Consider the following 13,692-nt stretch of genomic DNA (forward strand, 5'->3'; position numbering starts at 1 on the left):
ATGGCCTTTATTATGTTGAGGTAAGTTCCCACTCTGCCTACTTTCTAGAGAGTTTTTATCATAAATGGCTGTTGAATTTTGTTGAAAGCTTACTCTGCATCTATTGAGATGATCATATCGTTTTTTCTCCTTCAGTTTGTTAGTATGGTTTATCACATTGATTTGTGTATATTGAAGACTCCTTTCATTTCTGGGATATACCCCGCTTGATCATGGTGTATGATCCTTTTAATGTGCTGTTGCTTTCTGTTTGCTAGTATTTTGTTGAGGATTTTTGCATCTATGTTCATTAGTGATATTGGCCTGTAGTTTTCTTTCTTTGTGACATCTTTGTCTAGTTTTGGTATCAGGGTGATGGTGGCCTCGTAGAATGAGTTTGGGAGTGTTCCTCCATCTGCTATATTTTGCAGGAGTTTGAGAAGGATAGGTGTTAGCTCTTCTCTAAATGTTTGATAGAATTCGCCTGTGAAGCCATCTGGTCCTGGGCTTTTGTTTGCTGGAAGATTCTTTTTCACAGTCTCAATTTCAGTGCTTGTGAATGGTCTGTTTATATTTTCTATTTCTTCCTGGTTCAGTCTTGGAAGGTTGTGCTTTTCTAAGAATTTGTCCATTTCTTCCAGGTTGTCCATTATATTGGCATATAGTTGCTTGTAGTAATCTCTCATGATCCTCTGTGTTTCTGCCGTGTCAGTTATTACTTCTCCTTTTTCATGTCTAATTCTGTTGATTTGAGTCTACTCCCTTTTTTTCTTGATGAGTCTGTCTAATGGTTTATCAATTTTGTTTATCTTCTCAAAGAGCAAGCTTTTAGTGTTATTGATCTTTGCTATTGTTTCCTTTGTTTCTGTTTATTATTATTTCTGATCTGATCTTTATGATTTCTTTCCTTCTGTGGGTTTTTTTTTTCTTCTTTCTCTAATTGCTTTAGATATAAGGTTATGTTGTTTATTTGAGATGTTTCTTGTTTCTTGAGGTAGGATTGTATTGCTATAATCTTCCCTCTTAGAACTGCTTTTGCTTCATCCCACAGGTTTTGGGTGGTTGTGCTTTCATTGTCATTTGTTTCTAGGTAGTTTTTGATTTCCTCTTTGATTTCTTTAGTGATCTCTTGGTTATTAAGTAGTGTATTGTTTAGCCTCCATGTGTTTGTATTTTTTACAGATTTTTCCTGTAATTGATATCTAGTCTCATAGCGTTGTGGTCAGAAAAGATACTTGATACTATTTCAATTTTCTTAAATTTACCAAGGCTTGATTTGTGACCCAAGATATCATCTATCCTGGAGAATGTTCCATGAGCACTTGAGAAGAAAGTGTATTCTGTTGTTTTGGATGGAATGTGCTATAAATATCAATTAAGTCCATCTTGTTTAGTGTATCATTTAAAGCTTTTGTTTCCTTATTTAATTTCATTTTGGATGATCTGTCCATTGGTGATAGCAGTGTGTTAAAGTCCCCTCCTCTGGGGATTTTCCCTTTTATAGCTGTTACCATTTGCCTTATGTATTGAGGTGCTCCTATGTTGGATGCATAAATATTTACAGTTGTTATATCTTTTTCTTAGATTGATCCCTTGATAATTATGTAGTGTCCTTCTTTGTCTCTTGTAATAGTCTTTATTTTAAAGTCTGTTTTATCTGATACGAGAATTGCTACTCCAGCTTTCTTTTGATTTGCATTTACATGGAATAACTTTTTTCATCCCCTCACTTTCAGTATGTTTGTGTCTGTAGGTCTGAAGTGGGTCTCTTGTAGACAGCACATATACGAGTCTTGTTTTTGTATCCATTCAGCCAGTCTGTGTCTTTTGGTTGGAGCATTTAATCCTTTTACCTTTAAGGTAATTATTGATATGTATGTTCCTGTTACCATTTTCTTAATTGTTTTGGGTGTGCCATTGTAGTTCTTTTTCTTCTCTTGTGTTCCCTGCCTAGAGAATTTCCTTTAGCATTTGTTTTAAAGCTGTTTTGGTGATGCTGTGTTCTCTTAGCTTTTGCTTGTCTGTAGAGGTTTTAATTTCTCTATCGAATCTGAATGAGATCCTTGCTGTGTAGAGTAGTCTCGTTTGTAAGTTCTTCCCTTTCATTACTTTAAAAATGTCTTGCCACTCCCTTCTGGCTTGCAGAGTTTTTGCTGAAGGATCAGCTGTTAACGTTATGGAGATTTCTTGTTGTTGTATGTATGTATGTTGTTGTATTGTATGTATGTTGTATGTTATTTCTTGTTTTTCCCTTGCTGCTTTTAATATTTTTTCTTTGTGTTTAATTTTTGATAGTTTGATTAATATGTGTCTTGGCGTGTTTTTCCTTGTATTTATCCTCTGTGGGACTCTCTGTGCTTCCTGAACTTGACCTTTTCCTATCCCATATTAGGGAAATTTTCAACTATAATCGCTTCAAATATTTTTTCAGTCCCTCTCTTTTTCTCTTCTTCTTCTTTGGGACCCCAATAATTCAAATGCTGGTGCAATTAATATTGTCCTAGAGGTCTCTAAGACTGTCCTCAATTCTTTTCATTCTTTTTTCTTTATTCTTCTCTGTGGTAGTTATTTCCACTATTTTATCTTCCAGGTCACTTATCCGTTCTTCTGGCTCAGTAATTCTGCTATTGATCTATTCTAGAGAATTTTTAATTTCATTTATTGTGTTGTTCATTGTTGTTTGTTTGTTCTTTAGTTCTTCTAGGTCCTTGTTAATTGTTTCTTGTATTTTCTCCATTCTATTTCCAAGATTCTGGATCATCTTTACTGTCATTACTCTGCATTCTTTTTCAGGTAGACTGCCTATTTCTTCTTCATTTGTTTGGTCTAGTGGGTTTTTACCTTGCTCTTTCACCTGCTATGTGTTTCTCTGTCTTTGCATTTTGCTTAACTTACTGTGTTTGGGGTCTCCTTTTCGCAGGCTGCAGGTTCGTAGTTCCTTTTGTTTTTGGTGTCTTCCTCCAGTGGCTAAGGTTGGTTCAGTGGGTTGTGTAGGCTTCCTGGTGGAGGGGACTAGTGCCTGTGTTTGGTGGATGAGACTGGATCTTGTCTTTCTGGTGGTGTGTTTTGGCATGTCTGTGACCTTTTTATGATTTTAGGCAGCCTTTCTGCTAATGGGTGGGGTTGTGTTCCTGTCTTGCTAGTTGTTTGGCATAGGTGTCAAGCACTGTAGGTTGCTGGTCGTTGAGATGGTGATCTCTGGGAGAGCTTTTGCCGTTTGATATTACATGGAGCCAGGAGGTCTCCGGTAGACCAGTGTCTTGAACTCAGCTCTCCCACCTCAGAGGCACAGGCCTGACACCCGGCTGGAGCACCAAGACCCTGTCAGTCACATGGCTCAGAAGAAAAGGGAGAAAAAAAGAAAGAAAGAAAGAAAATATAAAATAATAAAATAACATAAAGTTATTAGAATAAAATATAATTATTTTAAAAAGTTAAAAAGTTGTAAAAAAAAAAAAAAGAGAAAAAAGGAAAAAAAGAAAGAAAGAAAGAAGAGAGCAACCAAACCAAAAACAATTCTACCAATCAGAACAAGTGCTAAAAGCTATGCTAAAAAATAAATTAAAAAATTAGGGCTTCCCTGGTGGCGCAGTTTGTGAGACTCCGCCTGCCAATGTGGGGACATGGGTTCATGACCCGGTCCGGGAAGATCCCACATGCCGTGGAGCAGCTAGGCCCATGAGCCATGGCCGCTGAGCCTGTGCGTCCGGAGCCTGTGCTCCGCAACGGGAGAGGCCACAACAGTGAGAGGCCCACGTACCGCAAAAAAAAAAAAATTTTAAAAATTAAAAAATTTAAAAAAAATGGACAGACAGAACCCTAGGACAAATGGTAAAAGCAAAGCTATACAGGCAAAAGTCACACAAAGAAGCATGTACATACACACTCACAAAAAGAGAAAAAGGAAAAAAATATATATATAAAAAGGAAGAGAGCAACCAAATCAATAAACAAATCTACCAATGATAATAAACTCTAAATACTAAACAAATATAAAGCATGACGTTGCAACAGCCTGAGGCCCGCCGTTTGTTCTCCTGGGGATGTTGTCCCTGCATCACGTGACCCTGGCAGTGGTGGGCTGCACAGGCTCCGGGGAGGGGAGGTGTGGATAGTGACCTGTGCTTGCACACAGGTTTCTTGGTGGCTGCAGCAGCAGCGTTTGCGTTTCATGCCCGTCTGTGGTGTCCACGCTGATAGCCGTGGCTTTTGCACATCTCTGGAGCTTGTTTAGGCGGTGCTCTGAATCCCTTCTCTTCACGCACCCCGAAACAATGGTCTCTTGCCTCTTAGGCAGGTCCATACTTTTTCCCGGACACCCTCCTGGCTAGCTGTGGTGCACTAGCCCCCTTCAGGCTGTGTTCACGCAGCCAACCCCAGTCCTCTCCCTGGGATCTGACCTCCGAAGCCCGAGCCTCAGCTCCCAGCCCCGACCCGTCCCAGTGGGTGAGCAGACAAACCTCTCAGCCTGGTGAGTTCTGGTCGGCACCGATCCCCTGTGCGGGAATCTTTCCGCTTTGCCTTCTGCACCCTTATTGCTGCATGGCTCCAAAGCTTCCCCACCAGCACCCCGCTGTCTCTGCCGGTGAAGGGGCTTCGTAGTGTGTGGAAACTTTTCCTCCTTCACAGCTCCTTCCCAGAGGTGCAGGTCCTGTCCCTATTGTTTTTGTCTCTGTTTTTTTTTTTTTTTTCTTTTGCCCTACGCAGGTACATGCGGAGTTTTTTGCCTTTTGGGAAGTCTGAGGTCTTCTGCCAGCATTCATAGGTGTTCTGTAGGAGTTGTTCCACATATAGTTTTATTTCTGATGTATTTGTGTGGAGGAAGGTGATCTCCACATCTTACTCCTCTGCCATCTTGAAGGTCTCTTAAGACATGTTTTTAATTGATAATGGAATATCTGTTTTGTAAAATTCGTATTTCTATAGGAGTGATATTAAATCTATTCATCTTGAATTCAGCATTCCATAGAGTTTCAGTGGTGAATAAAAATTCAGAAAGCACATTAATTGTAAAACTGAGGTGCATTTCTCAAGATTTAGCACTCTAACCTTACTTAGGATGGAACCAATTTTATATTTTAGTGAAAGGTTTTCGGTTTTTAGCAGTCAGCGTTACGTTAAACTGACTGCCAGAGCTTCTCTAATGCTGGTTTTGCTGTTGTGTTAGTGAGAGCAGTATGACAACAATAGACTCTTGAAATAGAGAGAGAATTATTAGTATTCACATCACATTGAACTGAAAGCATCTTGACCTGGAACAGAGAAATGATTGACTTGTTTTATATCAGAAAATTTAGACTTTTAATGAATTAAACCAAATGGGGAAAATCGTCTAGTACTTTCAGTTTAGATTATTAGCTATATCATTCTTTTTATTCATGAGTTCAAAAGTGTTTATTTCAGTAACCTAAGTACCTTAGACAATGATAGGATAAGTAGCATATTTGGTTTCCCCAAACTTATGATGATTATAGTAAACCTATGTACAAGTTAGCACCTTTACATATCATTTCTTCATCACAGTTTATTGTTTCAAATAGATACAAAATAATGGAATTTGTTGGCGTATTAAATAATTTCCAACTATATTGGGCGAGAGTACAGAAACAGGTTAAAAAAATGTTGTGAGACCATATGATTCTTATTGTTTCCCCTTATGGAAGTATTGTCTAAAAGATTTGAAATGGTATAGGAAGAATGTCTTGTTATGTATAAATAGAAGTTTTTTCATGCAAAGTCCTTCTAAACTTTATGCCTATGCAGCTCACCTTGCTTCTTTCTTCAAATGAATTTGCTAGTTGATTGATTAAAATTCAGATGAATATTATGTTTTACAAATAAAATAATTACAGCATCTCATGATTGTATTTATCTTACATTTCATTTAATTTGAATTATGGTATTTTTCCTATCAAAATGTGTTTTCTTATAATAAAAACATGGAAGTTCTCTGGTTGGGTGTTTAGAAATTTTATAAACTGTGGTTATTAAAATGAACCTTGGTAATTTAGATAATTTTCTTCTGCTTAGATAACTTTGAAACTTTTAGTATTGTATCTAACCCTTTAGAGTTTCTGGAAGTATAGGTAAATGTGCATGGAATTCTTTTTTAAAATGTATGATTTAGCTTCAAGCACAAGTGTGAGTGCCTGAGTTCTATCCTATATCAACTTCTTTGAGATTAAAACAAGATTTTTCTTCATATGGTAACATCTACTTAGACTTTTCATTAAACATATTTGAAAGCAATGAATATTATAGGGTAGAAATAAAATGAATGAATTATAGTTTCTACTGCTTCTTAGTCTCTGAGATTTGTGGGATTTATGGAATATTTTTGAAATAAATTTCCTTTCCAGTATTACGTACTGTATCTTTTTACTGTAAAGCAGATAGTTACTATCTGTCGCCTTTTAAGACTTACAGCGTTCTAGGCACTAAGCACTTTAACACATTGTTAATTAATTCCTACAACAATTCTATTATATAAAGGAAGAAGCCGAGAGTTAGAGCTTTAACCTTTCTCTAGGTTACTCAGATGTAGTGGGTGTTGGAGCTAGAATTCAAACCCATTTTGCATGATGCCAAAGACGTCTTGGTAATAGAATGTGGTTAAAACAAACCATTACGTTCGGAAATGTGAACTTCTTATCAGCTATAAAGTTGACTTTAAGATTCTCTCATATTGTATTAATCCTTCTCTAATAGTCTCACTCTTTTTGAATTTTTACTAGAGTATGATGTGTGTGTGATGGCATGGTATGGAATATGTGGCTGACATATACCATCCAGTGGTCTACTGTCTCTTACCGTTTTTCTTCATTCAGCTAGTTAATTATGTAGATATCAGTTGAAATTTTATTATGTATCCTCTTGATATTAAATTATTTTGTAACAGAACCCAAGCGTACTGAAATAAATTGAACTTAAATTAAAACACCCAAATTTTCCGACTCATAAGCTCGGAAGATCAAGGATATTATAGGTCCAAAATGTTTTCTAAACTCTGGTTATTGACAGGTTTTTTTGGAAACAAATATTCAGATAATCCTTAAGCTTGATTAATTCATTCTTGATTTTACCTCAGGGTAATTGGCAATGTGTCCTCTGTCTCTCAGTAAACTATATTTTTATGTTTATTCTTGAATTATCATTTTTCCTCATTATAAAATCATTGTTAAATTCTTATGGCTAAAGGGATTCATTGGTACAGCTAGGCAACCAGACAGCTACCATAAACAGCTTTCTTCTGCCATCTCCCAGTTGGAAAATCATAGAAGATGATCCTGGTTTGCCTGGCTTAGGTCATATGGCATCATCCCTTGTACCATTATCTGTGGCATGATATATTGAGATTGGGCCAACTTGATTATAGGCTTATCCCTAAGGTCAGGATGTCTTCTGTGACTAGAAAACAAAGAAAAGGATGACCACCATTACCCATTTATTGACTACATAACATGTGCCTATTTTTTGCCAACATTTTAGAGCTTGGCTCAGTAATAATCAATAAAGTAGTTCGTTGACTCCAGTGGATAATCTGGGACTCAGAGAGTTGTAGAGCCTTCTCTTCTCTCCACTAACACTAGAGACTACATTACTCTTCCTTAGTTCAAAGAAAGAAATGGCTAAATAAATGTATTAATACTGTGTGTGCATTATATGTGTGTAAAAAAGAATTGACTGTATTATTAAGTGATAAAGCCTTCAAAGTAATACATTTATTGTCTTGTTTATCGTAATCATTATTTCTTTACCTTAGATGAGGGATGCTATTATAATCATTTACAATATTCGTTAGTGTGTAAAATAAGCAACTTACTGCCTTATACAGCTAGCTACTGTTCAATCCCAAACCTGAATTCCTTTTTTTAATATTCTCTTTTTTTATATTTACTTATTTATTTTTTGGATGCGTTGGGTCTTAGTTGTGGCACGCGGGATCTTTCATTGTGGAGAGTGGACTCTTCAGTGCAGTGCGCAGGCTTCTCTCTAGTTGTGATGCACGGGCTCCAGAGTATGTGGGCTCAGTAGTTGTGGCACGCGGGCTTAGTTGCCTCGCGGCATGTGGGATCTTAGTTCCCCGACCAGGGACTGAACCGGTGTACAGTGCATTGCAAGACGGATTCTTAACCATTGGACCACCAGCAAAGTCTCCAGCCAAACCTGAATTCTAACCTTCTAATTCCAAAGAATATTACACATATCTCCCAATGATATGCCTTGCTTTTTATATATTTTAAGCCACATGGTAGCTATTTTATATACACTGTAGTTGGTTGTAACTGTTTTTCTCATACCTGAGTGATGGCCATCTGCTTCCAGTTTTTATGCTTTGTTTTCACTCATTGACTGTGTTGTAGTTGTGAACATGTTTGTTTTTTAGTTATTCACTTAATACATATTTATTGAGTACTTGCTATATATATATGTATATATACACACACAAACATACCCAATATATACTTTTTTTTTTTTTTGTGGTACGTGGGCCCCTCTCACTGTTGTGGCCTCTCCCGTTGCGGAGCACACGCTCTGTTCGCGCAGGCTCAGCGGCCATGGCTCACAGGCCCAGCCGCTCCACGGCATGTGGGATCCTCCTGGACCGGGGCACGGACCCATGTCCCCTGCATCGGCAGGCTGACTCTCAACTACTGCGCCACCAGGGAAGCCCCCAATATATACTTTTATAAAATAAATTATTATTTTGTATTGTATTATTCAAGACACTGGATTTTTCCAACAGAGGGGTGGTTTTCTTGCAGGCAAGGAGATCACTTGCTGGTAGTATTTACAGCAGGATCTTTTTTTTTGAGCATATCTTTTGCATATATTGTATTGTAATATCCTTATATTTATCTGTAGGTTTATAAGCATGCACAGATATAATATTAGATACGAATAAAGTATTATTTACAATATGGGAAAAGCTAAATAAAGTTTGAATTAGAACTTGGTAGGAAAGATGGTGCTTGAGCAGATGGTTTTGTTAGTAAACTGGTTGCTGGTTGTTTTTTTTATGGAAATGATATAAGCTTATTTTAGAAAGTTTGCAAAATATACCTAAGAAAAAATAATGAAATAAAAATAACCTGTAATCTCAAAAATAAATCACTGATAAAAATTTTGATATCTATTTCTAATTTCTTTTGCAGATATATATCCATATCTGTTTATATAAACATATTTGTTTAAATAAACAATATGAGCTATGCTATACACTTTGATTTGACTGTTATTCATGATAGACTTTTGAACATTTATTTCAGTTTTCCCTTCATTATAGAAAGCCTTGCGGGACTTCCCTGCTGGTCCAGTGGTTAAGGCTCCATGCTCCCAATGTAGGGGGCCCGGGTTTGATCCCTGGGCAGGGAACTAGATCCCACATGCATGCCGCAACTAAGAGTTCACATGCCGCAACTAAGAGTCCTCATGCCACAACCAAAGACCCCGCATGATGCAACGAAGATCTTGCACGCTACGCTGAAGATCCCATGTGCCACAGCGAAGATCCCATGTGCTGTGACTAAGACCTGGCACAGCCAAATAAATAAATAAACATTTTAAAAACCTTGCAATGAATATCCTTATTTCTTCTCTAGGAGTACATTTTTGATCCCCTGCATAAATTTCTAGAAGTGAAGTTTCTTGATTTAGGGGCATACAGAATATTCAGGAGAATATAACATACTGACAGATTGAAGATTACTAATCCAAAAGGTTGATCTGGTTAGTAATGACTAATCTAAACCTCACAATCATATTTCAGCTAGTTAAATCTGTTTTTTTTTTTAATGAGATGTACACACTGATTAATCCTTAGCACTACCTCTAAAAGTGTTAGCACTCTCTCTGTACTCTCATCCCCAACTTAGAAGAGTTGTCATATGTAGATGATAAAAGTAGATTATTAGATGACAGAATACAGATTTTGTGAACCAAAATTTAAGTACTATGCTTTTCCAAAAACACAAATTTAGAAAAAGCAAGATAACATCTGTTATTCTTTTCAGGCTGATCAGTTGATGTTCGCTTTGCATTTCGTTCGAGGCATGCATCCTGAACTTTTTCAAGAAAATGTAAGTGGAAGGAAAGGAGAAAATTATTTAAAAAGTTGCATAGAAATCTGGTAATGGGCAGACTTATGGTTAGATTAGAAGTTACTTAAGGCTAGAAATTACATGTCAATCTATTTTTTACTTAGTTAGAAGTTTAGTGTAAGATGCTGATTTACAGTTGTACTCTCGTTTGGGTGAGCCCAGTATTCTGAAGCAATGGTAAGGCAGGGAAAGAACTCTAACTTACCATACTACCTAGATTTTTCTGAACACAAGTCCACTTTTCCAGGGCACCAGTAGAGTCAGCCTTCTTATTTCCCTCGTCTAAGCAGTGGAACTGATAAATATAAAAAAGTTAAACAATATGGGTATGCCACTACATTATTTATTACCTCCACTGACTTGCTCAGAGTCAGCAGATGAAGCAAGAGGGTGGGCAGTTCTCAGAAGCCTTCTTTGAGCCTGCAGGTTTATGTTAATATTTTAATGTATAATTTATCTTTTTTTGTCTGTGACTTCATTTCTGGTCTACCATATAACCCCCTCTCAAACTTGAAAATAATTTCCTTCAAGATAGAACTAAGTAATCCATCTCTGACCTGCTTCTAATATTAAAAAAATTATTTGTAAGTGATTTTTCTCATTATTATGCCATTATCATTAAAGTGAGCATTCAGTAGCCAGGGTGGCAGCGAATAGTATATATGGACAGTGCACTTTGACCTAGTAACCTTTAACTCTCTATGGTCAGATTGTAACTATGCTCTGGGTTCCCCTCATTTGAATAGTTAAAAGAATGCATACCATTCCATGTGACTGTTCTCTCTTTTCCTCTAACTCCACATGCTCTGGCTGACTTGTATAGTTTCTTCCAAATTTAACTTGACTCTTTTTATTTAAGCTATTTACTTTGATGCCTTTCCCTCCTCCTGTATGTTTTTCACCATGCTCAATATGTTCTGCTGTATAAGACTTAATTTTCCCTAGTTTTCCCTCCTGGAGTATAAATAAATTATCATTGGGAAAGGAGAACAGTTTTATTTGACTTGCATAAAGTAGTAGTGATAATTTGTATTTTATTTATTTGTGACTGTATAACTTCAGTAGGAAGAATGAGTGGTCAGAGTGGGTGGAGGCAGGAAGTATGTTGCTTTGGTAATTTTTCCATATGGCTCTCAAATTTTAATATGTCCTGGCTTTATTTGCTGGCCAATGTGTAACAAATAATATGGTAGTGCCCATAATTATCTGAATGGGTAACCCAGAGTGAAGACATAGATTTTCTAAGAGCTCTAGATTCTGTAACACTTGATCAATTTTGATTCCATGGGTTAATTTTTTTAAAAAAAGGAGTAATGGCAGTCTTCTCCCAATATGTTGGAAAAGATAAGTTAGTGGTAGTACTTTTCTCTATTTTTCCCAATATACACAATTTTTAAACTTTTGGCGCACCTTACTGCTTATCTGTTAGTGAGGAGTAGTATATAATAGGAAAAATTAAATGTAGTGACAAATGCTAATTGAATAAGACATTTAAATTTTTAGATGTTGAGACTCACATGTATAATGTAGTTCTTTTTTTTTTTTTTTTTTTTTTTGCGGTACGCGGGCCTCTCACTGTTGTGGCCTCTCCCGTTGCGGAGCACAGGCTCCGGACGCACAGGCTCAGCGGCCATGGCTCACGGGCCCAGCCGCCGGCATGTGGGATCTTCCCAGACCGGGGCACGAACCCGTGTCCCCTGCATCGGCAGGCGGACTCTCAACCACTGCGCCACCAGGGAAGCCCTGTAGTTCTATTTTTGTCTTAAAATTATTCTAGTAGATTTTGTTTTAATGTTTTATGTTGGTATGGTACATGAACTCATTCTTATGTTAATGTCGTAGAGTGGGAAGGTATGAAAGGAGTTTTATTTTTTTCCATGTTTTTAGAAAGCTAAATTGTAAGCTGTCTTATGGGGAAATTTAAAAAGATTTGTTAAATGGTTAGAATATTTTTTGTGTGTTTCTCATATTTTTATTTAATAGGAATGGGATACATTTACAGGTGTGGTTGTTGGAGACATGCTGCGGAAAGCTGTAAGTTAGAATAACAAAATTATTATTTCACTCTTAGTGAAAATAACTCTGGCTTTGTTTTCATGAAATATAATTTGCTTGAGAGAAGTTTTAAATTACTGTTGAAATTATATTTTAATTAGAGGACTATATCTTTGCCTGTATATTGCCCTAATAGAAAATGGACCTATATGTGTTTTTTTGTCCTTGAGGACATGTATTCTTCTGAGAATATTAATTAAATATAAGAAATTAATATGGTTTCTTTTTTTCAGTGTATATATATTTGGTTCCAAGAAAACTTTTGTAATTTGAGGAAGGTCAAATCTCGTAACATAACTAGGAAAATTTTCTTATATAAGTAAAGTTAAAAACTACTTCATTTAACTTTTGACAACTTTATTCAAATTTAGCTTTTTCTCTAGTAATTTTCTATTTAAACATGTAATGGATAATATTATTCTTCAAAGCAACCTATCCAAACTGTAATGCGAAACCTAGATTATGTCTGACATGCAAAATACAATTAAAAATAATATAATTCTATGGAAGTTTCTTATTACATTTGAGTTTTTCTGAAGTTTTACAAAAGATTAAGCCCTATGAAAATGAATGTAACATTTGTCTAAATGTTTACCAGTACCTGATGTTATGTAGAATTTTACCATATTGACTTGTAAAATAGATAAAAATTAAAGAATACATAGAATGAGTTTTTTTCAAAATAGTGTTCATAAAATTAGCTGGTCAATTTTTAATTTTTTTAAAGTCTGAGTTTTACCAGATATACTAAGGAAAATAATTGCTCTTATTAAAAAGGACTCTCAACAAAGAATACGTGATCAACTTCCGTCTTGGATTGACCAGGAAAGAAGCTGGGCAGTGGCAACATTAAAGGTATTCCTCTTCTACTATGAAAGATTTATTTTTTTTAGTATTTGAGTTATTTCTGTTTATATTTTTATGTGCTACTTATTCATACTCAGTGTTGATATTTTTGTGAAATGATGTAAAATCCCTGGGTAAAAGAATATCCAAGAATTATTCTGATTAGTCCTTTAAACAATTTTAATAGAATGCATAAAATCAATAATTATGAAAAATAGTGAGAATTTGAAGAGATTTCTGGATTATTGGGCAGGACCTCTGAACTATTTCATGAACTCCTAATGGCAAACTTAATAATAATCAACATGATACAGTTAAAATTGTTTGAACAATTGATCTACTGAGAGGTTACACTTGAGAAAAAATCTTAACTGTGTTAACCTAAAAATTATAATGATGGGGCTTCCCTGGCGGCGCAGTGGTTGAGAGCCTGCCTGCCGATGCACGGGACACGGGTTCGTGCCCCGGTCTGGGAAGATCCCACATGCCGCGGAGCAGCTGGGCCCGTGAGCCATGGCCGCTGAGCCTGCGCGTCCGGAGCCTGTGCTCCGCAACGGGAGAGACCACAACAGTGAGAGGCCCGCATACCGCCAAAAAAAAAAAAAAAAAAATTATAATGATGCTTTTTTTCACATACTAATTTCTTGTTAAGTAAAGAAATGCAAAACATTTAGGAAAGGGGGGCTTTCCTATTCAGAGAAAGTTTATAATA

The 13,692-nt window shown here is 36.4% G+C and overlaps 1 protein-coding gene across 1 annotated transcript in view; it reads left to right on the plus strand.

The window, feature by feature from the left end:
• DYNC2H1 (dynein cytoplasmic 2 heavy chain 1) overlaps window positions 1–13,692 on the plus strand; it is a 364,877-nt gene that overhangs the window by 190,820 nt on the left and 160,365 nt on the right. The window contains exons 71-73 of the mRNA XM_022560560.2: window positions 9,993–10,058; window positions 12,063–12,113; window positions 12,912–12,989. Coding sequence (XP_022416268.1) covers window positions 9,993–10,058; window positions 12,063–12,113; window positions 12,912–12,989 — 195 coding nt within the window. The remainder of the gene's footprint in view (window positions 1–9,992; window positions 10,059–12,062; window positions 12,114–12,911; window positions 12,990–13,692) is intronic.

This window comes from Delphinapterus leucas, chromosome 7 (assembly GCF_059928025.1).
Source record: "Delphinapterus leucas isolate spDelLeu-1000000601 "Yukka" chromosome 7, BTC_Dleu_Yukka2, whole genome shotgun sequence".
In the NCBI taxonomy this organism is placed as follows: domain Eukaryota; kingdom Metazoa; phylum Chordata; class Mammalia; order Artiodactyla; family Monodontidae; genus Delphinapterus; species Delphinapterus leucas.